The sequence below is a fragment of the Sinocyclocheilus rhinocerous genome, unplaced genomic scaffold (assembly GCF_001515625.1).
Source record: "Sinocyclocheilus rhinocerous isolate Xijiao unplaced genomic scaffold, SAMN03320098_v1.1 scaffold529, whole genome shotgun sequence".
Taxonomy (NCBI): domain Eukaryota; kingdom Metazoa; phylum Chordata; class Actinopteri; order Cypriniformes; family Cyprinidae; genus Sinocyclocheilus; species Sinocyclocheilus rhinocerous.
The window spans coordinates 364,573-392,335 of NW_015635521.1; the positions used below are offsets into that span (position 1 = coordinate 364,573).

The following is a 27,763-nucleotide window of genomic DNA, read 5'->3' on the forward strand; positions in this document are numbered from 1 at the left end:
TAAATCTAGGATTTTTTGTCCTCATGTTTGTGGTCTCTCACATTTTGAAGATCTTATGAGATTTTAAAAATCTTTTAGTGTGTACCCAGCATTAGTTAGCCAGTTTCGCGACTGAAGTTTACACAGTCTGCTGATTCTGCTCGTCACCCCACGGAAGAGAGGGGCGGGGTGAGCAGAGCTCATTAACATTTAAAGCAACATGGACTAAAATGGCTTGCTGAAAACAGAGCTGATTTTGACAGGGTAAAAAATGTGTTTTTTACACTACCATTGAGAAATTTTAACCAAAGTATGTTATAGACTTTTCATTAAGACCCTAAAGAATCATATCAACTTGTGGAAAATGGGCATCTGATGACCCCTTTAAACACTATGTACTTAATAATAAAATATTGAATTGTTAGGTACAATATATCTATTGTGTTCATGTTAAATCGCAAAACACTTTTGCTGCTATCCTATAGGTAGGATATGGGTAAGGTTAGGGGCAGGTTTGGTATGGTTACGTTTAAGGGCTAGAGGTAAAGTTAACAATGTAATTATAGATGTACCTACATAAATTAATTGCAAATGTAATTACAGGACAGTATTTTCAAATATAAGTACACTGTAAAAACATGTATGTACACAATAAGTACATTGTATCAAATTATGTATCACATGTAATATATTATATACTATATGTCATATATACTAATATGATTCAGTACTTGTTCCTCATCACCCACCTCCAAAATAGGGCTCCAGTTAAGGACAGAAGAGCTCATAAACACCATCCCATTACGGGACACTGTGGCTGGGGAGGCATTATCGATGTTGTGTGGCTCAAACACAATCTTGCAATTGGGGGCCATGGGAATGCGGTCACCATTGGCCAATGTCAGTGTGCGGTTATCATCCAGGACTGAGTTTAGGTTTTCAATCCATATAGCATCAACTGGCCCATCAAGGACAATCCATATGTGTTCCCCTATAAAAAAAAAAAGAAGTACAAATGAGAAATGTAACAGATACAGAAACACAAAAGCATAATGCTGCGGCTTCCATCAATCATTATGATCAATGATTGACATTTGACATCTTATGGCTGATTAATTTGCCCATTAGTGTCTAAAGGCTTGTTTGATGTCTGCACTTGCTCATTGATTTAAAAACCCTAGTCGATAGGCTTCAGCATGTTTTTCCCATTTAAATGAAGCATTCTCTTTCATGTGTTATAGATCGCACTGCCTTTTATGTAATGGGAGGGAATAGTACACTCTTGCCTGTTTGAGAGGTTTTTCTACCACTTTGGAAACCATCAGATTTCTTGCACAACTGACCAGACAAAAAAGCCCTGAGGGGCTCTGCTCACATATATTAAAACATTTACTCCCTTAAAAATAGCAGTGTTTTTGCACATTTCAGACCAGACATGTCAAGTCTGCTTAATAGTTTTAATGTTCAGTGCTTTATACTTTGAAGATGCTTTGCTATATATATGAATAATTGCAGGAAATACAGTTCCCTTTCATGGGAACTTCGAACTGCGTCCTCTAGGGGTTGCTATGGGGAACGCCTCATCGTGACCCGTGTCTGAAGCATACATTGAAAAAACACCAACTCGTTGGCCGGCGACAGCCATGACGTCACTACCGGTGCGACTATAGTATAAATAGGCGCCGGGAGCACACATCAAGCTGAACAAAGCTTCATGCATATTCTATTCCCTTTTCTAAATAAGTGATCTACCTTTCTTTGCTCTGAGTGTTTTCCTCCAAAGAGTGGAAAAGATTCCATCAGTCCAGTCATTGGTTGCCACATCAAGTCGACCAAACATTTGAGGTGCAGTTATAGCTTTAGGGTTCATACGCATCTCTCTGTGAGGCTGGCCGCAATCTAGACATATTGTTTTACAATCAAAATCACAAATTAAGTAAACATCAATAATTAAATAATAATGGTAATGGCCTGGTTTCTGTGCCTAATGTCTAATTCTCACCGGTCATGGCCTTCATTAGAGTATGAATGCAGGCTGTTTTTCCTGCTCCGCTGGGTCCTAGTGCCATCATCCCATTACGGACTCTTTGAGTCTCATATAGCTGAATGACCTTTAACCTCCATGGTGGGTGATTGATCAGACCAGCCTCAGTCACCTAGTAGGACAAAAAAATAAAGACAACATTTTGATTCCTACTTCATTAAAATTTTGGAGTAAGTGTAATTTTTAATTATCAACCAAATAACCTGTTTGTCTATGGCTGACTCCAAATCAGGGTATCCAGCTTTATCCAACTTAATTCCAGGGAAAAGATCCTCCATCAAACTCAGGAACAATGGCTCATCCTCATCAATCTTAAATGACAGAGACACATTTCATTGTTATGACAGACGATTTTAGAAAGGAATTCTGATACTGAACTGCAAATTGATATGAGAGAGAATCTATAATCAAGCGAAGGTATGACTGTTCGTTCCATTGGTTCCTCAAATGTGAAAACTATGTCTGTATGTATGCTGGCACTCTTACCAGTTTGGACAGGTTCATGTCTCGCAGAACTCTCATGACAATAGTGGACTCTGTGTCATTAGGATTGGCCCGTTTTGCTGCTCCAAGTGTGTGCAGGACGGACAGGATATTGCGGAGACCAAAGTCATAGTGGACCTAAGAGAAAAAAGGAAACCCAACTCAAGCTCAGCAATAAATAAACAAATCAATCAATCAATATAAAAAAAAAAAAAAAAAAAACACTATAGTTCTCTGGTCTAAAATGACCAAAATTGCCTAAAATGACCTAAAATTGCTGAAAATGTAAGTGAACAGATCTATTATTAACATGCCTACAACATACTCACAATGGCACTTTTTACTTTAGTAAACTTCACCTCTACCACAACCTTATTCAAAATGTCAAATAAGTTATGTATAATTATGTACAAGTTTATTCAAGAATGAAGGCCGACACATTTAATCCACAGCATACACTTGTCAAGATTTAGTTAAAGATTTGGAAGCAAGGAAAAAAATACCATGTTTATCCTCTGGGTACCTGGATACAGTCATTGTCTCAAGTTCCTGAGCAACAATAGTTTACTGTATATTCTAGCATTATTTGTTATTATACAACAGTTCGTTCTGGTTCTCAAATCTGATTGGTTGAGAACCGTGAGATATTGTACTGGTATCGCTACAGGAATGCCCTTTCACAATTTTGTATCACTCTGTTTGTTCTAGCTGGGTCTATGTTTTTTTTTTATTATTCACTGAGCTAATCGTAGAGTACGTTAGTTAATGATTGCCTCCTAATCACAGCCATGCTGATATAGAGCCGGTATCGCTCTCGTACTCGAATGATATTGCTCATATCTAGTTCACAATGAGTGGGGCAGAGCTCAGTGAATATCTGATTATTAGTTATAAAGTACATTGCTACTAATGATAGTCACCTGTTTAGAGAGCTGCTCCTCGCACAGTTTGTATAGAGTGAAGAATTTCCTGGCTAGTTCAATATTGTCAATAAAGCCACAGCTTGCCAGTTTCACTCTGATAATTATCTGTCTGTCAGGAACCATCATCGCCACTGAGCGGAAGTTAATTTTCAGATTCTCGGGAAGTTCCTGCCTCCCTGCATATCCAGGATTCTGTAGGGAGGAAAAAAAAACTAAATGTGAAAAAAACAACATACTGTACATTGTTTGCATTAAGGTAAGTGTTAATATGTGTACACTTTTTCCACTGAAACCACCATTTCATTTAGTCTTTTCCCACAGATTTTCACAAGCAGTAATGATATATCTATAAATAACTGTATCTAAAGGAGATATCTGTAAGTAACTGTAATGTTTCATGTGTTCTATATAATATGAAATAGAAAATAGGAATTGACCAAAAGTAAATAGTTTCTCTGCATCTGATTGTACTGTTTTAGAAATTTTAAAATTGTATTTATTTATTTAAAGAGTGGCAATATGATAAAAAAACACCAATTAATAATGACGATGTGCAGTCACAGTTGTGTGTATTATGTGTTTACACTTACAGTGAAAAAATGTGCAAACCACTGCAATACTTTTATGTATACCATTTATTAGTTCCTGCTTCCTAGTGTTAAAGTAAATATTTGTGAGATGTGTGATATTTGAAAGAAGACATAAAGACACCAGCCCACCATGGTGAGGAAGATGCCAAATTCTGGGTTCATCTCCACGTTATCTCCATCCGTAAAGATGAAGTTCTTCCTCCGTTCTTTCTTACAGGTGAGTACAATGGCGATTTGCTGAGCTGCTACTGAAAGCACTGGCAGGTCGATACAGTTAAACTCATCAAAACAACCCCAGGAGCCAGACTGAGCAAGACCTAAAGACACAAAAAAGAAAGAAAAAAATTATCTTCAAGTATGCAATAAGAACATGAACATCCTAATAAAATGACAAAAAAATCTAAGAAATGGGTTACTCATGTTTAATTTCACACACCATATCACCCGAATATTACTTGCGTATGGGTAATGAATTAGAGATGATTGCTTACAAATTACAATGAATGACAATACATGTGCTTACAAGCATATATTGCCATTCATGATTATATTACATGGATATTATTATTTTTTTTAACTTGCAAGAATAAAGTTACATTCATTTTTATAATGTGCATTGAGCACACGTGTGGCACCTTTAAAAATTCTGCCCAAGCCTCTGAAGTCCATCTGATCGGAGCAGTTGAATACCACCACATATTTGCCCAGGCAGCGGCCCATGTCCTTAGTGGTTTCTGTCTTTCCTGTTCCAGCCGGCCCAGCTGGGGCTCCACCCATGCTCATTCCCAGAGCTTGAGCTAAAGTGATGTAGCATCTGGGAAATGTATTGAAAATGGTGTAGAGATCAATATATTTTAATCTTAATCAAATGTAACATTTGCACTGTAAAAACATTTGGTAACACTTTAGAATAGGGGTCCAGAATAATGCATTAGTTAATTACTGGCTTATTATGGTCAATAAACTTGAATATCACTCAATAAGTGCCGTAATTAATGTGGATATAACTTTCACTTATTACTATTACACTTTAGAATAGGGGGTCAAATTGCCTTTATTAGTACTGTATTAATGGCAGTTAAGCCATAATTATTGGCCTATTATGGTCAATAAACTTGAATATCACTCAATAAGTGCCATAATTAATGTGGATATAACTTTCACTTTAGAATAGGGGGTCAAATTGCCTTTATTAGTACTGTATTAATGGCAGTTTAGCCATAATTATTGGCTTATTATGGTCAATAAACTTGAATATCACTCAATAAGTGCCGTAATTAATGTGGATATAACTTTCACTTTAGAATAGGGGGTCAAATTGCCTTTATTAGTACTGTATTAATGGCAGTTAAGCCATAATTATTGGCTTATTTAAGCAGTAATTAAATATAATTACTAGCTTATTGTTCAGTCAACTTAATAAATGGTGAATTATAGAAATATATTTACATCACTACACAAAAATAATATATGGCTTATTAAGTTGTAAATAATGGCTCAAATGTGTTTACTGTACATTCAGTTAATTGTTAATTACTAGCTTATTTTTGTTTATTGATAGCATAAATTTGTGTCTATAAAATGTTTAATAAATTGTAAACAATGGCTAATATACCCTTATTATTTGTTCAGTTAATCATTAATTAAGTGTGTGGTCATGCTTATCTAATGCATTATTGTGAACAAGTTAATCATTAACTACTACTTTATTTATGCTTAACTAATGCATAATCTGAGCTCCCTAAATGGTAAATTAATCATTAATTACTAGTGTGTTTGTGCTCAACTAATGCTTAATTGTGAACAAGTTAACCATTAATTAATGCTTAACTAATGCATTATTCTGGACCCCTATTCTAAAGTGTTACCTTATTTGGTCTCACTTTATATTAAGTGGCCATAATACCAGTGTACTTGCATAGTAACTAGATGTGTATGTAGTATGTAACCACAGTGTAAGTACACATTGGTACATAGTATCTACAGCTGTAATATTTCTGTAACTACACACATGTAACAACCCTCAGAATGGTATGTGTAAGTACAAATGTGTAACAGGACATTGGTAACACCACTTTTTGGTAATGAAAGTATGTTGTTACAAAATGTAGTGATATAATTCCTGTTACACAAGTACTTAGTGAAGTGAAAAAAGTGTTGTTACCAATGTCCTGTTACACATTTGTACTTATACACAAACCATTCTGAGGGTTGTTACGTGTGTAGTTACAGAAATATTACAGCTGTAGATACTATGTACCAATGTGTCCTTACACTGTGATTACATACTACGTACACATCTAGTTACTATGTAAGTACACAGGTATTAGGGCCACTTAATATAAAGTGGAACCCTTTATTTTAAGGTGTCCTTGTTACAGTGTAATTATACATTTAAGTACTGAGCAAAATTAATTAACTACATGTACTTACTATATGGTTAGGGTTAGGATTATGGTTTGGCTTAGGGTTACTTGCATGTAATTATGCATAATTTATTGTTATTATAATAGTAAATACACATAACGTGTAACAAGGACATTGTAAAATAAAGTGTTACCGAAATCACATCTGCCTTGTAATTATACATAAATGGCCCCACAGTGGAAAATAGAGGTAAATAAGCTTGTAATTGCCAGCAGCACCTGTCAGTGAGAGGAGTGATGACCAGCCTGTCAGTACAGCCTAGAAACTCATTCTGGTACACGAAACCCACATCAGTGATATTGATCATCATCTTATCCGAGTCTTCATTAAAGTAAAAGCGACATTGCTTCAGCCATTCAAAGTCTGTGGAACTTTTGATGTGCAAACGACACTGTGTGACAAGAACAGACATTGCACTGAGATTCATTTTTGCTGGGTGGTTATCTTTTGGATTTGTCTCAAAGACATGTCTATGAATGCTTAAAACTGCAAAAACTAAAACTTTGGCTATTGTAAAGCTTTAAAAAAAATTTGAGGTTTGTTTATCAACTAGGTTTTACCTGAACATTTGTAGCATGTAGCATATAAACTGGATTAACAGAATCTGGATTAAGGCACTCACCAAATCATCAAAGATGTCCCTCTGGTGTACATGAATGGTGATTAGTGTTTCATACTTTGTTCGTTCAACAGCTCCAAGGTCCTTTGTTGTCATGTCAATCAAATTGTTGAGGAGCTCAAGAAAAAAATGGTTGGTTTTAGCCATGATCTTACGGTCATATCTGGCATTGCTCAAAGCATCCTCAGAATCCTTCGTCCAGATCATCTGGATTCCCAGTAAACCAACCTAAACCACAGAAAGCAGCAATCTGAATAATATACTGTAGCATGTTGCTTAATTTGCAGTACAATGTGTGTCAGTATCTTGCATACCTGTGCAGGAAAGGAGTCCAAAAATTCGATCAACTCAAAGCCAGATTCTTGAATGGCAAGTGCAGCCTGACGGATGACAAGGTGCAAAGACCTCTGGGATTCTTTCAGTAGCGCATTAAGCCAGATCTCCACATTGCCCTCTGCCATGACGGGCCTGTCCAGCTCAACTGTCTCATCTTCTCGTGATGATATCGCCAGAATCTTATCATACATCTTAAAAGCAATTTGTTGTGAAAAGTTGGTTTAATATCAAAAAGCAGATATTTTACTGATAAAGCAAATATTTTATAAAATAATGGTCCGAAAACATGACCATGACATGAAGCAACTGTTCCAGCATGTCTATATTATTGAAACGTAAGGTCACCAAATACTGTAGAAAATCAAAGGGTTATATTTGCTTATTTAAAGTAGTGATCACCTTTTCATGGAAGCGGACACATTTGATGTTGTCAAAGATGTTGAGTAGGTGAGCCTGGATAGTGTGTGAGTCAGATGCTTGGCCCAAAATCTCCAGCAGGGCGGGATCTGACACAAAGAAGAAACGTGGAAAGAGCAATCGCTTCTTCTCCAGATACCTGTAAAGCAGAAAAAGAGATTGCTTAAATCAGCTGCACTACAAAGAGTTCTACTCCACCTGCCAAAAAATGCAACTCAAAAATATGAGATTTCAAAAGTCACATGTTCGTTTACCACAGATTTTTATTTTCCCTCAACCTAGTTCCCAAGTCCCAGGTGCATCTTGCTATAGAAACTGCTGAATCCTTATATAAGGACTTGACTGATAAACAGTTGTGTGACATACCCTATGAGGGATTTTTGACACATCTCTAGCTGTTCCAGCAAGTGAGGCAGCAGCTGACCCATAGTCTCATCTCCAACACACGACTGGACTACATTAGGCATCTCATGAGCTCGAGTCATTATTTTCACCCAGGATTTATCAATGTTGGAGAACCGCTTTGCCTCCTAAAACAGAAATATTCATTTGACTTTGTTAATAAGATCTCACATGAAATATTAAATTTTTCAAAACTGCCAAAAAAAAACAACATCTGTGGCATTTCACAAAAAAAAAAAAAAAGAAAAACACCAAAACTAAACCAAACAAAACAAAACAAAATGCTGAAAATGAAAGTTTATAAAAATCTCATTACTGTAATATATAATATAATTATTTTAGTGTAAGGATATCTTATTTCAATCATAAAGTGCGCTTGTAAACCATTTTAAAGGGGTCATCGGATGCAAAATTCACTTTTACACGTTGTTTGAACATAAATGTGTTTTGGCAGTGTGTGTACACATCCACCCTATAATGATAAAAATCCAGCCAGTGGTTTTTATTTAATCCCTAAAAATAATTTCCCCTTTTTCAAATCAAGCCATTCTCAGCTTCTTGTCTGTGTGACGTCACACAGACCAAGGCCGCTCCCACGATAGTTGATTGACACTGGTGTTTTACCTTAGACCCGCCCTGAGTGAGCTGTAACAGTCCGACCACCATTGTTTCGATGCTGGAGCAGGGACATAGACAAAAATGTCTCCTAAGCGATTGAGGTGTTCTGTTGTTGGGTGTAGTAATGAATATAACAGTCGTCATTTACTCCCGACATCTAAGACGCAGTGAATTACTTTCGTTTTTTGAAGGGAATATGCCCCAAGATCTGCCTAAATGCGTCTATGTTCGTGCGATTCATTTGTGATCCAGCCTCACCTACAGAAGAAGTGAGTATAAGCGTTTTTTTTATGAATCGTTGCAAATCGCCTTTCCTAATAATGTGCTAGTTAGCAAGTTTCACGGCTAAATGCGGCTGAAGTAAACAGAGCTCATTAGCATTTAAAGAAACATGCAACAGAACGGGTTGCTGTGAAAAGAGCTGATTTTAACTACCATTGAGAAATTTTAACCAAACCATGTTATAGACTTTTCATTAAGACCCTGAAGAATCATATCAACTTGTGGAAAATGGGCATCCGATGACCCCTTTAAGTATGTAATTATAATAAGTTTTTTTTTCTATTTTGGGGAGAAACATGTCATATTGTAAAATTCATCTTATGATGTCCTATAACATTTAATTTTCACATTGAGCTATGATGCTGTGGATATATGTGGATTTGAAATTAATCATGACCTAGTCTTGTTTCTTCACTCCGCCTTCTTCACCCCATTGTTTCTTCACTTTCAATATAATGACTAAAAACTAGGTGTCAATGTTTGGGAGTGACACCAAATTACTGATATTACCTTCGGCAGCTGTTTGGCTATGTCTCCACCAACAAAAACAGCCTCAAGGTAAATCCAGAGGTTCTGCACAGTCATCCAGTTCTCAATGATATCTGTTGTGTTGGAGAGGTTCTGAACCCACTTCTGGATCTGAGCTTTGAATGGTGTGTTGTATCTATAGAGAGACACAAGGTCAGGGACATCAGAGGATATGCGACGTAGCTGGTATTGATTCATTCCATTTGATAGACCTATGCTTTATTAAGTGTACTGAACACAAGACATAAGTCACAACATGTACATTTAAATGCAATGCCACAACACAGTCAATTTGCAAAATTCACAATGAATAATGTTACACTTTACTACAATAGTCCACTTTAGACATTCTATTAACTAACTTTGCAACCACATGTCAACTAACTCATTAGAGAATTATTAGTAGACTGTAGAGGTTAGGGTTATAGTTAATGTTAGTAGGATAAGTTGACATGTACTTGCAAAGTTACTTACAGTCAGCAGAATGTCTGTTGGGGGAGCATCAAAATAAAGTGTTAGTAGATATTACACAGTCTACTAACACTCTAATGACTTGTATTTGACATGTAGTGGCAAAGTTACTTATAGTTAGTAGAATATCTAAAGTGTACTATCAAAATAAAGTGCTACCTAATAGACTATTATAAAACTGCTGTGGATATTTTCATAGCCATAAAATGTTACTAGAAATAAACTACTGCTGCATGGATAGTAAAATTTTCCAGAGAAATTAAATGTTGGTCTAACGGCTCACCTGTTGCTCATAAGTGAACCAAGCACCATCAGGCTATCCTCCATGTTAGTAATGATCTCCGATGTACTGTCGCCTCTCAGAAGGAGCTCACCTCTGGTTTTAAAGTGAGCAAAGGTAAAAGTCTTGTTGTCCCATTCCGCAATTACTTGCTTGAGTTTCTGCTCGATGTCACGCTCCTTCACAGCACTAATACAGATGTCCTGCACCAATGCGTTGTTACAGTTATAACAGAATTCTTTATTTCATTTTGCGAAATAAAGAGCCAAAACTATGATCTAATCTATCTATAAGTATCTATAAAACTAAATTCTGACCTCAATTTCTTCTTTGTACTTTAGTAGTGGGGCTTCCATGATGTTGCGGAGCTTGAAGTTATCAGTTTCGACCTCAAATGTGTGACCTGTAACCTCAGTAATCCTCTTCCAGTGCCGTGTCATCATGGCTTTGTTAGTCATTAGATCCAACAGGGGGCAGCACTCGCTAAAGTCGTCAATAGTTTTTTTGAGGTCCAGAAATGCCTGCCACTCTTTAAGGGCCCGTGGCAGCTTACGGCACCTGCAAAACAAAAACAAAAAAATTACCTCAGTAGGGTAATGCATATGCTGACTATTGCACTGGTTGTGAGTTCATTGTTCAAGTTCATTGTTGTGCCTGCGTCATTAGATTTGTACAATTTTGTCCAATATTACTGAAAATTAATGTTGAGTGACTGCATATAAAGTCAATCTTGCTGACAGCAAATTACTTTGTTGTAAACCATAAAAATGTTTATTCCTATTGTATTGAACTCAAGTATACTTTAAATTGAATATCATCCTATTATTCTGCAAAGATTATTGTGTTAGGCACCGATCAGACAGAATGTGTTTTTCAGGTCTGAAAACGCGAGGCGCACCGCACTGCCTTTTTTGGTTGATTTTAGAAAAAAGAGCAGTGCGCTGCGGGTTTTTATGTTGCTAGCCAATCACTGAATCAGCGTAGCGCGAGCGCTCTTTGGTTTCATTCGATTGGACAATGTGAATGATGTCGGGCACTTTTCTACGGAGCCCCGCACATGACATGCAAGAAAAAATAAATAAATCGTGCACACGATTTACTAATTTGCTCCCTTGATGTACTAAAACGTGCACACAATTACTATTTCGTTCCCTCGATTTGCTAAATCGTGCGCGCAATTTACTAATTCGTTCTCTCGATTTATAAATCGTGTGCACGATTTAGCAAAACGAGGGAACTAATTAGTAAATCGTGCGCACAATTTATAAATTGAGGGAACAAAATAGTAAATCGTGCACAGTAAATCGTGCTCACAATTTATAAATCGAGGGAACGAAATAGTAAATGGTGCACACGATTTAGCCTACTATTTTTTTCCTGCATGCCATGTGTGGGGCTCCGTACTTTTCTGCTCAGAGTTGCTTTTTTTTCAACTTCAGCCGCTTAGAGCGCTCCTGCAAAAACGCGAGGCTCCCATAAACAGCGCGCAAACTGCTCACTGCCAATACAAAACAATTTTAAAAAGGCGCCTCTCACTACAAAAAATGCGTTCTGTCTGATCGGGGCCTTACACTGGTACTTGCTCCAACACAGCTGACTTTAATTTCAGTCCTTGACAGGCATGGAGAATGATTCTATTCTCTGAGAAGCTTCTGTGATTATCCGGAACAGAGTAGCACAATTGAAATCCCCTGGTGCTTTCATGCTTTTCAGTGTAACTTATTATATGACTGCCAGAAAGTGGATATTCAGAAATGTAGTTTGACTTCTGTAACCTTCTCACCTCGACTGAAACTCAAGTAGTTGATTGTTGATTTTGTCAATATTGATGTCGGCCCATGAGATATCATAGTAGCCGTTGACTGTGTCGATGACACTGTTGTAAAGTCCATAGAGCTTTTGGAGAAGTGTCAACTGTTTCCTGATCTCAAGCAACTGAGGATGCTGGGTAACGCGTAGGCCAAAGAGCTCCTCCCCACCTGTGTATGTGATGTACTTGCGTAATAGGTTGTCAAAGCGATTCTGTGGAACACCAGACCATTTTAGTAAATAACTTATAACAATAACTTAATAATCATTTATATGTACATCAACAAAACATATTGCACAACATTATGTAAAAAAAAAAATCAAGTTATGTTTATGTTTATGGTAACAGGCATGGTAAATTACAGGATACTGTACCTGAAACATAATAAGCCTGTCACTGGCATCCTGGGGAGCCAATCCAACCACCATGGGACCATCCTGAGAATTTGTAGTGCGCAAAACCAGAAAAACATATGCACATATTGTTTATTTATGATAAACAACCACTTTGTTTTCTCTGTGCAGTGGAAGCTTCAAAGAATCACTTTGATTTTTGTGTGGTTTGATTTCTGGCATTTTATGTTCAAGAACACCCACAGGAATATAAATGCAGGAAAACAACTGTGTTTGGGCTTGTAACTGTAATTGCCTGAGGGAACACCTCAAAGTGAAAGAAGAGCATGGATAGAGTTTACCTGCCCCTCAGGACTCACCTTGTCATAGTCGTGGTAGAAGTGTTGGCAGTCCTCTACAAAGATCTCAACATTTTTGATGAGTTCTCTCCTGAAGTTTGGTTGAAGGGTCACCAGTTCATTCTGCACCTCTGTGCTACGGGAAAGCAGTTTCTCCCAAGTGTACCGAAGTGTGTCCACTTTGTCTGCTTCCTCTTTGGCAATCAACAATCCATATTTATGTAGCATGCTGTATGATTCCTGCAGGCCAAAACCAGGGAAAAAGACATTGAATTTATACCAAAGGACAATATATAAGTTATATTCTGTCTCTATTCCAAGTCTTCTGTGCAAATCGTATGGAATCCTTTTATAATTATTTTTTATCCTAATAGGAGTTTGACAGGTGTCAGTTATAGTGTAAATACACAGCTGTGTAAATATTCAAAATTTTTAAAATAAAATATAGACCCTACATGCTTTATTTGTCTTTATATTTGTATGTACCTCAACTGGACCAACTTGAAAGTCGATGGAGATCTGGTGTTCTCTGATCAATTTAAGCGTTGCCATGGCGATACGAATATCATCCAAGTCCTTAATCGTCCTGTTGAGTTTCTTGCTCGCCTCATCTATAAAAGTGAAGATCTGTTCCATCTCCATGCGATACTTCCTGTTGCAGTGGTGACCAAAATCCACCATCCAACTCTTTGTCTCAGCAGTAAGAGACAATTTCAGATCCGCTGTAGGTAATTTCAGCAACACACAAAGAATAAAGAGGTCTTTAAGATAACAAAGATAATAATAATAATAATAATAATAATAATAATAATCAAATGAAATAACCAACTCTTTCCTCCAGAAATCTGTAATAAGTACACTGCTACTTACGTATACGTACAGTAATAAATATTTGAAATAATAAATAATTAATTAACCTAAATAAAATCAATTTAAATAAATGTAATATGCATATATTACAACCTAGAAACAAGAACAGCAATATTAAACATGTTCACACTATTGCTGCAACCATTATTTGTGCCATTTAAATAAACAAGCCTCTTATCTCTAACCTCTCTATCACTATTAGCTTTCTTAGTTTCAGAGTCTGTCTACCTGTATATAATGCCAGAGCTCCTACTGAGATAAACTCAGGCTCTGTATTAATTTCTAGCTCCAGATCCCTGTAGTACAGAATCTGCGACTCAAATTCAGAAAGAAGAGGGTTCCCTTGGATGAATTTCTGGATGGTTTCCTCTCGATCTTTCTTCCAGATGTGGTGATAAAGGCTGAAGGGATCCAGAGCGTTCATTATTTCCTGCGTACAGTACATGAAAGAATCACAACCAAATAAAAAAAAACATATTCAGTTAAAGCTATACAGACTTGGTCCCGTGGGACAATCATATTTCTGACTTGAATATCCAGACTCAAACCAAGTTAAACTCTTAAGTAAGTAAAAAACAACAAACTGAAACAGACCTTCTTCGTGGAATTGATGGACGTACTAAGCACAGAGACCAGCTTGACAATCTCTTTGTTCTCAGAGATGCTTTTGTGATAGTTCTTAATTTGGACAGGAATGGCCTGATTTGCAGATGCCGATATATCTGAGGTACTGCCTTCTGGAAGAACAAAACATTCAATTCAAAGATGAGAAATCAAAGTTAATAAACAAGAGCAGAGAGGAGCTGTGGGAGAGGGATTCAGTAATATTATCTTTTTGCCTCAAATCAGTTATATGAAGGACCCTTTATCTCCAATCTGTTTCAGAGGATGAAGGGTTTACAGGCAGAGCTGTTTCATTACAGTAAGAAGAGATATGTTGTTGTGACTGCTGTACTCTGTCAATTTCCCTATTCTGAGAGCAAGCGATAGAGAGAGAATAAATGATGTGGATACGATTGTTACCATGACACTAGGGACATGTCACCACTTCACAAAATCACATCCACTGTCTGCATTCATTATCTTTATTCCCCAGTTTTATTTATCAAATGATTGGAGATGAACTTATCCATCCAGAGCTTCAGTTTTCAACTATTATAAAGATAAATTTTAAACTGACCAAAGACCAGTTAGTTCTTGATTTGCTCTGCTGAGCTGTGTAATTACAGAGGGTAAGTAAGAGTCGTACCGGTTAAGCTGCGATAGGTCGATTCGCCATCTTCTGATTCACTCTCTTGGCTGTTCTGTTTCAGAGCAGCCATGCGTCGCTCACTCATTTTCCTCTGTGACAGCAAAAATACACAAGTCTGACATTTTGCATACATTACAATCAAACAAGAACTACATAAATTTTGTAGGCCTATAGCAACTTTTGAGTTCATGTCAGTTCAAGAAAACAAAATAATTACAGAGTATGAGAATAAAATACTAGGTACGGTACACTATAGGCTACTTAAACTCAGCATAAAATGGCATTTGAAACCCATTTTACTTGTATAATGTGACATTTTGAAGCGAAGCAGGATTTTTCACAAAAATGAATGGAGGGTGGGACTTTTCATCAAGAGGATGGGTTAAAAAAATAAAAGGCATTGGTAACATTAGCTGAAAAGGGACGTGTTTCAGGGCACTGCATTTTGATGAAAGACTATGAAGAGCAACATTCATGAATTTGTTAGGTATAACATGCATAACATGGTATTCTTAAACAATTTTGAATGGCAGTGAAGATTTTCCTCATGAAATGTCCTACTTCGGACACATACAGTGGGTACGGAAAGTATTCAGACCCCCTTAAATTTTTCACTCTTTGTTATATTGCAGCCATTTGCTAAAATCATTTAAGTTAATTTTTTTTCCTCATTAATGTACACACAGCACCCCATATTGACAGAAAAACACAGAATTGTTGACATTTTTGCAGATTTATTAAAAAACAAAAACTGAAATATCACATGGTCCTAAGTACTCAGACCCTTTGCTCAGTATTACAGCTTCTGTATACATTGTATAGTTTTTATATATTCTTGAAAAAAAAAATTCGGGAACTGCATTCTTTCATTTATTCTATGTTTAATGTTGTTTCATTCTCCTGAACGGCTATTTAGCCTGAGTGGCTATTTAGTGTTCAATATATAGTGTTATAGTATATAGTAGATACATATAGTATATAGTGTTCAAACCAAGTATACAGTAAATATGAACAAACAGCATCTTGTTTAAGTGTAAGCAGTGATAGATGCTATCCACAAAAATTGTTAATAGAAGTAATATGCTATTTGTACTAATGGTGTGCATAGTTAGTGAAAAATTGCCTTTGCCATCAAGGTTGGTCATTTGCACTCAGTGTAAATAGACACTATGTCTACTTTTAAATGCGTATTATCTCTTAAAAGTTAATTGAGTCAGATGGTCTTAATGAATGAATACAAACCTTGGAAATTCTTTCCTTGCTCCACTGTCCAACTCCTTTACTGACGCTGACCACACAGTCCACAGTTCTGTTCAAGGCTTGCTGAACCTCATCTAGCCCTGGAACCATGATGATGTTGGGGATGGCTAAACACACTCCTACCCTAAAGATTGGCTGCTGCCCACTTCCCTTCTGCCGACTTGAGGAGTCTGCTTCTGCTGAATGGGAAGTGAAATTTAAAGGGTTGGTTCACCCAAAATTGAAAATTCTGACATTAATTACTCACCTTCATGTCGTTCCAAACTCGTAAGACTTCCATTAATCTTCAGAACACAAATTAAGATATTTTTGATTAAATCTGAGAGCTCTCAGACCCTGCATAGACAGCAACGCAACTGCAATGTTCCCAGTCACAGAAACATAGCAAGGATATCGGTAAAACCGTCAATGTGACATCAGTGGCTCAACTTAAATTTTGCGAAGCTATGAGAATAATTTTTGTGTGCAAAGAAAACAAAAATAACATAATTTATTCAACAATTCTTCTCCCCGAGTTACCGTCTTCCACCATTTTGGAGAGTACCATGACGCAAGTGCACGCTTTCCCCAGAACGTAATCAACGTAATCAGCGTAATCAGCGCTGTTTACGTTCAGGAGAAAACGCGCGCATGCTGAATGTAAACAACACTGATTACATTGATTACGTTCTGGGGAAAGCGCGCACATGCATCATGGTATTCTCCACAAATATTGTTGAATAAATTGTTATTTTTGTTTTCTTTGCACACAAAAAGTATTCTCGTAGCTTTGCAAAATTTAAGTTGAGCCACTGATGTCACATGGACTGTTTTACCGATGTCCTTGCTACGTTTCTGGAAATGGGAACATTGCAGTTGCGTTGCTGTCTATAGGAGGGTCAGAGAGCTCTCTGATTTCATCAAAATAATCTTAATTTGTGTTCCGAAGATTAATGAAGGTCTTACGGGTTTGGAATGACATGAGGGTGAGTAATTAATGACAGAATTTTCATTTTGGGGTGAACTATCCCTTTAATAACAATGAGTTATAGTTGTTGTAGCTTCATTATATGAAGCTTCATGCTTGGAAAAAATATATAAAGGTTTACTGTTACTTGGCAAAATCAATCATTCCAATAAGAATCCACAAGCTCAAGAGTTTGGTGTGAGGGCAAAAAAATTCCCCCACTGTGATTTGGCACATTTTCAAATCAGTCGTGTGAATTTGTCACGCTAAACAACAGAAGGCTGCCTTGTTTGAAAGAAACTTCTGTGTGAGCAGTGCTGCTTTAATTGACAATAGTCAATAGGCCTATTTGCACACAAAACTCCACTGAAATTTTGCTAAGGTGAACACAACTTAAGAAAAACTTTGACTTAATACATTTTTTAAATAAACCAGTAATAAATGTACTAAAGTATTATCAGTGAAACCACTGAAGGAAGTGACTTCACAAACCCAGGAAATGCATCAGTGATGTTGCATGGATGCGTTTGCGTAGAGTCTCCAGCGTGTTACGGGTGAGGCGCAGTAATGCATCCACATTCCGATGGTTAAAATGAGACAGTAGCTCCTTTGTCTCCTCCTCCATCACCTTCATCAGATCCTTCTTCTTCTTCTTTCTCATCATTGGAGAAGAGGGGGCGACACTAGGGACCATGGTGCTACGTGACAAGAGACGGCCCTCAGATTTACATTCCTCCTCTCCTTTGGATAAATAAAACAGAAATGATCAACAAATATTACATTAAGCACTTGGAATATGAGAAGCTACAAAGAATTAATAAGGCCTAGTCCTTCACATTCTTTGGTTTTTCAGCATTTTCTGCATATTTAAAAACTTTTCCACAGTGATAGTAAGATTTTGAGATCCATCCTTTCACACTGAGGACCACTAAGGAGTCATACAAAAAGATGCATTCACTGATGCTCAAGGATGATTCATTTTGATTTTTTTTTCTTTTCATTTGGATTTATGCATTTGGCAGATGCTTTCATCCAAAGCAAATTGCATTTCATTCAAAAATAATTTAAATTAAAAAAAGTTAATTTCTGGTGCCAATTGCATGGATGGTGAACAGCAGTTCTTACCATCACTGCCCATCTGTTCCACTTTGCTCTCTGTCATGCTCTCATCCCGGTTTCTCTCTTGTTCCTCCTTCTGCTCAAATTCCAGTAACATATTAATCAGTTCATTGGCTGCCTCCTCCACCAATGAGCTTTTAGTATGTAGCATTTGGGCTCCTTTGATGCAAAGCTCCTAAAATGGAAAATAAATTGAGTGAGCATGATCAGACTGATTATTTCTTCATTCCGAAAACTTTTCTGGTGTAGTCACAACAAGAAATTAGGTTTTTAAAAAGATGTCGGCCTAATAGCAAATGACAGCAGTAACAAGACGCCCAAAAATTTTATTTTGGTACCATTTCTATAATAAAATGTAATGAAAAAATCAGTTTTGGTTACACTTTATTTTGATAGTCCACTTTAGACATAGTTTCTACTAACTATATGTAACTTTGCAACCACTTAACTAATTCTCATTAATTTGCAACTACATGTCTACTAACTCTCGGAGTGTATCAGTTTTTGCTTTCATCTTTCTCTGCTGAAGTCCATACTGCCAAATCTTCCTACTTCCACTTAGCAGCACTCACACACATCATCAACAGGCACTTTCCCCCACTGCATTCAAGCAGGCTTGGGTAACCCCACTGCTCACAAAACCTACATTAAACACTTCATTTACAGATAGCTACAGACCTCTCTCTCTCCTTCCATTCATAACGAAAACCCTCGAACGAGTTGTTTTTAACCAGCTATCATTGTTTCTTTCACAGAACAACAAACTGGACGCTAACCAGTCAGGTTTCAGGAGTGGCCATTCAACTGAGACTGTGCTACTGTCAGTCACTGAAGCCCTGCGGATTGCAAAAGCTGATTCCAAATCATCAGCTCTTGCTTTGCTGGATCTATCTGCTGCTTTTGACACAGTGAATCATCAGTTCCTCCTGTCCACCCTCTCATCACTGGGCATCACAGGGATTCCACTTCACTGGTTTGAATCCTATCTCACTGGTAGGTCTTTCAGGGTGGCCTGGGGAGGGGAGGTATCCAAAGCACATCAACTGGTCACTGGGATTCCTCAAGGATCAGCTCTTGGACCCCTCCTCTTCTCCATATACACTACATCACTGGGTCCCATCATACAGGCACATGGCTTCTCCTACCATTGCTATGCTGATGACACACAGCTCTGTCTCTCATTTCAGCCAGATGATCCAACGGTAGCTGCACAGATCTCAGGCTGCCAGGCGGACATCTCGGCATGGATGAAAGAACATCACCTACACCTCAACCTGGCAAAGACTGAGCTTCTTGTCTTCCCTGCCACTCCAACTCTACAGCATGATTTCACCATCATATCAAGTTCAAGACATTGATGCTTGCTTATAGAACAGCGACAGGCTCAGCACCCACCTACTTCCGCTCAGTACTACGAATCTACATCCCCTCCAGAAGTCTAAGATCCGCTTGTGAGCAACGCCTCGTGGTACCATCACAGAGAGGCTCAAAATCACTTTCCAGAACATTCTCGTTCACCATTCCTGGTTGGTGGAATGATCTTCCCACCCCTATCCGGAATGCTGAATCCCTGACAATTTTCAAGCGACAGCTGAAAACTCATCTCTTTTCAACTTTGTTTTTCTCTTTATTTATTCCTTCCCTTTCTAGCTTGTACTTATTTGAGCAATGCCTACAACTTGGTATTACAAGCACTTCCTGTGTCTGTTTGCCTTTTTAAGAAGAATCGCTTTATGTACAGTATTCCCCAATTGTAAGTCACTTTGGATAAAAGCGTCTGCAAAATGGCTAAATGTAATGTAAATGTAAAAGAAGACTGAAAGTGAATAAGAACAGTTTTTGCTGTCACATTGAAATTTAAACTGAGAGTCAAACTGACACCAGTTTGGTGAACTGGTATCTAGTTCACTAATTTGTAGAAATATCTCATTCTTACATTTTTGTACAATCTGCTGACGCTCCAGACAGTTTTAGGGGTAGACGTTTATGCTTCTTTATAAAAATCGTATGTTTCCAAACAAATCACAAATTCATACAAAATCACCACCTCGTCAAATAGTTTTCTGATGAGATCGGGTTGTAAGAGCCCTATAATTTCACTGATCTGAATTTATATATTTTAGCAAGTGGAACTGGTTCTGCCTCAATGTCCTTTGAGAAATAACAGCATGTTGCTATGAATATAGAATATTAAATATTTTATGTATATCTATGTGTGTACCTTGGTGGTCTGTACAAACTCCTCACAGGTGCATGGCTCATCTTCAGGCACCACACACAGCATAGTTGTGCTCATTTCCTGGAGAACAGCATCAATTCTAAACTCCACCAGGTCATTCACTCTTTGCAGCAGAAGTTCAAGGTCCTCTGTGAGCCAGGAGAAAGAACCCTTTCATTTCAAATATCTAATCATACAGGGCACATTTACAAATGTCTCGTGTACACAAAAAGGCTGGAAGTATGTGGACACCCCTTTGTCCACACTAATGCTTGTTTCTAAATAACAGCAAATCCTAGCAGGCATGTTCCCGGATAACGTGGAAAGCCTTCCAAGAGGAGCGGAAGCTGTTTTAATGACATTGTGAGGACAAGTTTCCTATTAATGGCAGTGGCCTTGATATTAAATGTTCATCAAGTATATAATTGGGTGTCTACATACTGAACTTGTGGCCATTTACTGTAGTGTATGTTCCTAATGTGATTATGGAAATCAGCTGTAAAGTGGAGTCTCTCACCAAGTGCAGTAGTGATTCGATTAAGGTATTTCTCTATGTTAAGAGAGGTCCAACTGAGGGAGGTCAGACCGGGCAGAATGGCCTCATCTACTTTAGCCACATGTGGCATGAGCAGTTGTTCAAAGGCTGGCTGGATCTTAGACCTAACCCTGGAGTTCTCTCTCACCATCAACTGAAGCAAGGAACAAATGACGCAACAGCACACAAGCAAAGTAAATGACCTTATTAGTGAAGCTACATGTCACAGTATGTACATTGACCTGATGGGGTTACTTGAATGGTTTGAAAAAAACAAAAATCAGTATGAAAAATAAAATAACTTTTTAAAATAACACAGAACATTAATATAAATATTATCATGTAAAGATTCAACTGAAACCAAAGACAAAATCTAAAAATAAAAATAATTCAAAATATTAATGAAAGGAAACTAAAATAACACTGGCACACTGTATGTGTGTTGATCAATGTTTCTTTGAGAATAAAAGCCAAAATTAGTTGTAATATAAAGATTGTGTCTCTTTGGAATACTTGGATTAAACCGCTTTATTCATATGAATGACTTTTGTGATGTCTTTAACTTTTGAAAATTTCAAAAGATGGACAAAAATGATGAGAAAAATTAAAAATATCTTCATTTGTGTTCTGAAAATGAACACAAGTCTTACAGGTTTGGAAAAAAAAGCGGGGTGACATCTAGTTCAGTCATGAAACTCTACATGGCGCAGGTTTATAGGTTCTTAATGCAATCTGCAAACAATGACATCCACCAGCATGGCACAAGTTGATTGGCCTGTGCTGATTCTACTGCCAATGAGCTTGCTACTTAACTTTTAAATAGTTTGGTTCAGAAACCCTCTACCTCCCCCAGCTCCACCCATCTCAACAAATTAGAATACTTCATAAGACCAATAAAAAAGCCACAAATAAAAAAAGGCTACAAGTAGATATACCTGTAGTTTATTGTAGTTCTTTTTTAAAACATCCTTTTTCTGCTGCAAGATGGCTGCAAAGGGTGAAATATCCAGTCCCATTCCTTGAATGCAGTCTGTTTCTCGAATCTGCGTCAGGATCTGGGGTTCAAAGTTCACATACAGCTCCCCAGTTTCTGGACTCTTGACGAGCAAAGATGCTTGCAGGCCCACTTTAACTGCTTCAACCTACAGACAAACAGATGAATATGACTGGTTGTTTTGTTAAAAGAAAAATAAAATTGCATTTGATTCATTTAGTTATTGTATATCTGTAAAGATGACCAGAATTGCTTTCTATAAAAATCTATAAAATATTTATTTAAAAAATGTCTACAATCTTAAAAAAGATTAAAGTAAATAAATGAACAGTTACAGGGTAAGAAAATGAATTATTTAAAACACATCACCAAGTGAAAGTGGCACATGAGCAAAGAGTCAAACTAAAGCAAGTAGTCAACAGTTCCTTATTTTGACTCTACAAGACAACTGACCTCTGCCATCCAGATCTGATGATAAAGCACCTCAAACTCCAGCAGCACCTTGGCCACCCGGTTGTAATTTCGAATGATGGGTTTGGCATCTGGGGTGCTGAATAGCCCAGGCATCTGCTGGAAGAGATCCATGGGCTCCTGGATGCAGCTGTAAAGCTGCCGAGCCCAGAGGATCTTCCCTGAGATTGGAGGGAGATCTGGAGCAATGGGGGGATCTGTCTTTTGCTTGGTATAAATTTGAGAGATCATCTCAATGTCCCTTCCAAAGTTTTGCAGAATTTTCTGGTACTTCTCATTGATGCCCAAGTCTGGGATGCCAAGCCTGGTGATATGAAAATGTTTATTTATTTATTTAAAATAGTTTAAATCAATAATTTTTAAAAATCCAAATAAATGTTGTTCTTTTAAACATTTAAGGAAAATAAATAAATTAAGTCATAAAAATATAGTTGAAATAAATTAAATCTGTTATTCAAAATTGCAATAACATTTTACAGTATTACTTATTTTTTGATCAAATAAACAGTACAAATACAGTAACAGAAACATTATAATTCTTTGTAACAGTTTGGATTAAGGAACACATATTCACTATTAACTTAGAGTTTTCCTTCAATAAACTCCCAATCTGCTGCTTATTGATAGTAAGTGAGGCAGTTGTTGTAGTAGTTAAGTTTAGAAATAGGGTAGTTTAAAGGAATCTAGAATATGGTCATGCAGAATAAGGCATTAATATTTGCTTAATAAGTACTAATAAACAACCAATATTAGTTTATAAAAAAATAAAAAAATAACACTTTAGTGTAGGGACCAATTCTCACTGCTTATTAGCATGCATATTACTAGGATATTGGCTGTTTGCTATATTTATAAAGCACATATTCTACTACATTTTTAATCCTACCCAATACTTAAACTAAACAACTACCTTACTAACTATTAATAAGGATAAATTAGGAGTTTATTGAAGCAAAAGTTATAGTTAATAGTTAGTTAATAATGAGAGCTGACCCAAAGTGAGAAAAAAAACAAAATATTATTACCTTTCAAATTTCTTGAGCACATATAAAGCCCGCTCAGTATTTTGAATTCTGTCACAGGTGTTGTCCATGAAAGTTTTCAGTTGGTTCTAGAAAGAAATATTTAAAGTATAAGCAATTTTATAGCAATAAATAAAAATAATAAATAATAAAACAAAACTGAAAACATACTTACATGAAGTTCACTGGTTTGTTTACAAAATTCATCATAGTCCTGATTACAGTCTGTCCTTCTTTGGTCCAGGGAACTGTACTGTTTTTTCTTCCTGGTCAACACAATGGTCTAGATATACAAAGGACAATATAATCACTAATACACACACATAAATATTTATTACATGCCGAAATGTGCAATAGTTCACCTAAATTGTCAACCTCATGTTGTTCAATATTGTTTGTTAATTGGCATAGGGATCACAAAAAGAAATGTTTAAGAATGTTCACACTGCTTTTTCAAAATAACAAACACAGTAACCAGTGGCTGCCAAGCTCCTTTATGGACAATAAAAAGTCCATAAAAGTAGTCCATACAGCTTATTGTGCTATAAGTCTTCTGAAGCCATGTGTTCCTCTAAAGTATTAAAGTATCACAGGCTTGGAATAACACGAGAGAAGGTAAATTATGATAGGTATTCCTGTAATGCCTTTTGATAGAACAACCATGAACAGATCTTGTACCAAAAGCATTCCCAGTTGGAAAGACAAATATTCAGTCGTTTGCTACCCCAGCACTCAGCAGTGTGTACCAGCACACCTTAAATGCCCAGAGGAGCAGTAAAATATTAATTGACTCCTACAGACTGTCAACTTTCGCAACGAACAGGAGTTAGTGATAGACTTTATCAGCTTTTGTTCAATTATTCAGTACTCCTGGAGCATGGAGTGCTCTGGGTCTGAACTTTGTTTCCATGGACACAAAAATGAGAGTGAATAAATAAACTTGTGACTGGAATAAAGAGATGCAATGAATGTTAATGGACTCACAGTACGACAATACTAGGTTTTAGCTACAGGTAACATTTGCCCTTTAATGCAAATCCAGGACAGGCCTGCCAACTTAAATCAGGGCCTTTGTGATTTTAAAATAAACCACAATATTGATGTCAGATCAGCGTAAAAGGGCAATTTTTACTTGTAAGTTAAATATATGGCTTTAGTTCCCATGCTGTTTAATGCTTTATGATGAGACATGCTTTATGTTAAAAACAGGTTATTCCTTTACAGTTACCTCCCACTTCCCCAGCATATCTGCAGTCTGTCCATGGTAGGCAGCAGAAAGAACAAATACCACTTAGTCCATGTTAACAATGCTTATTCCAACCAGAAAAAAATGTTATATACTGAATCAAACCTCCATTAAAAGCCATCCATCTTTTTTATGCAAAAGCAGTTGTATACAGGTAAAGTGGGACAATATTAATATTTATCATTATGTGTATATTCCTCCGATACTGGGCATCAGGAATAAAGGGACAGTCCATCCAAACATGAAAATGCTGTCATCATTTACTTGCCTTTGTACTGTTATAAATTGGTAATAACTTTCTTCTGTGAAAAAAAAGATATTTTGAAGAATGAACAGTTTCAGTTGCCATTGACTTCCCATTGAAAAAAATACACTGGAAGTTAATGGTGTTTGGTCATCAACATTCTTCATAAAATATCTTCTTTTGTGCTCAGCAGACGGAGGAAAAGCATACAGCTTTGGAACGACATGAGGGTGAGTAAATGATGACAGAATGTTAATTTTTGGATGGACTATCCCTAAAATATTATGGAATAATATGTAACCATTTGTAGATTATCTGAAACCGGCCTACTTTACCAGTATTCACCCTATGAGACTTACACATTACCATTATGAACAGTACATTACAATGATCTTAATAAATTCTAATTATACCCCAGGTGTATAATATGGTTCTTGTGAATATCTTACAATGGCTGCACAGACTGAGGTGTTTGACAACCTTTCATTAAATCTCGGATTACACAGTTGTTTTAGTTCACTAACAAATGCCTCATCCAAATTAAACATGTATGTGCCGCTAAAGAAGGCAACCTATACTTACTTCAGGAATTACACTATTATCTTCTGGGTATGTTCTTTTGTCTTCTGTGCAAATCTAAAAATAGACCACTACGTCATGGCCATGATACCTGAAATCTGGTTGCCATGGTTTCCAGTCCCTCAATTTTGGAGTCCTGCAGGGCATTGTAGGTGGTAATGGTGCTAAACATGTTTAGAATTTTGTTCAGCCATCGCTGAAATGTGTCAAACTTGCCAAAGATGTACATCTCGCTAAAGTCAAACTGGCACTCCGAGGGATTCTCCTCCAGTTTCTGCTTGGTTTTTTGGAAATACTTCTGGTATTCCTAAAATATTGAACAGAAAGATTTGTGTTTACAAGTTATTCATCTGGTTCAATATATCAAAATATTTTAAATGTAATATTCATCTACTGTTCCACCACTTATTATTTATAACTTATTTGTTGTTTTCTTGTATTTATTTTCCCCTAAAAGGTATGCATTTTAAGTATTGTGTTCAAATGCAGTGTTTAGGAGATGAACTAAAAAAGTATATAAATAAATAAATACACACACATACTTACAAACAGTCAATCAAACAAGCAAATAAATACATAAATTGATTGAACAACTTTAATGTGAAGCTTGTATTTTAAATAATTAAATTAGTAGAAAAAAGTTTATAAATTGAGCTGTGGAATTGTTTAAATTATCCATTTTGAGGTATAACATCTGTCATGTCCATTTCTGGCAATCTTGCAGATAAAGTTACAGACTTTATTGGCTTTACAAGGTCATGACATTGAAGTTGAACTAAATAAAGTCACACTAATCTTCATGCTAGCACATATAATATGTATGTCGTCTGGTTATGTGTTCTTCTTGTGTTTATCTTTGCCTACAAGGGATGAACATCAGAGCCTTAAAGCTTAGCAAAATCTGTGTCTTGGCAAAATGGGATAGACAGATGTAGAAGAATGAAGCTGTGGATGAAGGTTAAGCGTTGTGTTCAAAGACAGTGTTCAGCAGACATGCTCATAGAGCTTTTTTTCCCTATTTGTCACTTACAGTACATCTTTTTACTTCTCGCATTAAAGGCCAAGGGAAATGTGACACATTTTGCCTTTTAAAAAATGCTGTGGTATCTAGACCTTGATCAGTATATATAAGCACATCCTCCAGCTAAATGTCACATTGTACCTGATTCAAGCGAATGGCAGCTTTAAGCTTCTCAGATACCCCTTCCTGCGGCTGATCCCATATGGTTGAGGAGCCGTTATTTGTGATATAGGCCTTACAGGCGGTGATCATTTGATTTGTAACCTAAGGAGAAAGATAATATTTCCAGTTTAAAGTATTAAGTTTGTGAAATTAAATTTAGTTATCTTGGGTGTCACCTCACTTTTACCTTGACAAAAAGGGAAGTGATCCTCTCTGAGGTGTTGCAGTGACGAGAGATGCTATGGATCATACGTATTGCGTTTATGAGCCCAGGAATAGCTTCTACCATGGACACCTACATAAAGATGCACAAAGAACACAGTAATATCACAGGGTGTAATAAACTCTGTGTAAAATACTCTTTATAAACTAGCTATAACACACTGCTATAGGCTAAGTAGGGCATTATATACGTCCTTGAATAGCCCATTTTTTCTGTGATAATGTAGCAGTCCTTCCTTGCACCAATTTTGGTAGCTACTAACCACTGAATACTGAGAACTACCTACACGACTTGCCATTTTGGAGATGCTCTGAGCCAGTCGTCTATCCATTACTATTTAGCCCTTGTCAAAATCACTCAGATATTTTTGCTTGCCCAGTTTACCTGACATAAAATTCAGGAATTGACTGTTCACTTGCTGCCTAGATTACCCCACCCCCACCACTGTAATGATATAATCCATGTTAATCCCTTCACCTGTCCGTGGATTTATTGTTGTGGTTGATCAGTGTACTGATTAGTGTGATTGATCAGAATATATATATATATATATATATATATACAGTGCCGTGAAAAGGTTTTTTCCCCCTTCCTGTTTTTTGTTTTTTTTTGCATATTTGTCACACTTAAAAGATTCAGATCATCAAGCTAATTTTAATATTACACAAAGATAATGCAAGTAAATACAAAATGCAGTTTTT

At 36.8% G+C, this 27,763-nt stretch overlaps 1 protein-coding gene across 1 annotated transcript in view; it reads right to left on the bottom strand.

The window, feature by feature from the left end:
- LOC107746973 (dynein heavy chain 5, axonemal-like) overlaps positions 1 to 27,763 on the bottom strand; it is a 146,700-nt gene that overhangs the window by 97,788 nt on the left and 21,149 nt on the right. Inside the window, 35 exon segments of the mRNA XM_016561340.1 lie at positions 729 to 970; positions 1,732 to 1,878; positions 1,982 to 2,135; positions 2,227 to 2,334; positions 2,510 to 2,644; positions 3,427 to 3,621; positions 4,149 to 4,336; positions 4,655 to 4,833; positions 6,665 to 6,837; positions 7,069 to 7,293; positions 7,380 to 7,592; positions 7,801 to 7,957; positions 8,185 to 8,348; positions 9,631 to 9,784; positions 10,403 to 10,602; positions 10,717 to 10,957; positions 12,183 to 12,421; positions 12,584 to 12,646; positions 12,922 to 13,140; positions 13,387 to 13,622; positions 13,999 to 14,200; positions 14,365 to 14,504; positions 15,032 to 15,113; positions 16,265 to 16,458; positions 17,721 to 17,966; positions 18,360 to 18,522; positions 20,569 to 20,714; positions 21,083 to 21,254; positions 22,036 to 22,242; positions 22,548 to 22,869; positions 23,591 to 23,676; positions 23,763 to 23,870; positions 25,748 to 25,963; positions 26,819 to 26,941; positions 27,027 to 27,134. Of these exon segments, the coding sequence (XP_016416826.1) occupies positions 729 to 970; positions 1,732 to 1,878; positions 1,982 to 2,135; positions 2,227 to 2,334; positions 2,510 to 2,644; positions 3,427 to 3,621; positions 4,149 to 4,336; positions 4,655 to 4,833; positions 6,665 to 6,837; positions 7,069 to 7,293; positions 7,380 to 7,592; positions 7,801 to 7,957; positions 8,185 to 8,348; positions 9,631 to 9,784; positions 10,403 to 10,602; positions 10,717 to 10,957; positions 12,183 to 12,421; positions 12,584 to 12,646; positions 12,922 to 13,140; positions 13,387 to 13,622; positions 13,999 to 14,200; positions 14,365 to 14,504; positions 15,032 to 15,113; positions 16,265 to 16,458; positions 17,721 to 17,966; positions 18,360 to 18,522; positions 20,569 to 20,714; positions 21,083 to 21,254; positions 22,036 to 22,242; positions 22,548 to 22,869; positions 23,591 to 23,676; positions 23,763 to 23,870; positions 25,748 to 25,963; positions 26,819 to 26,941; positions 27,027 to 27,134 (6,147 nt within the window).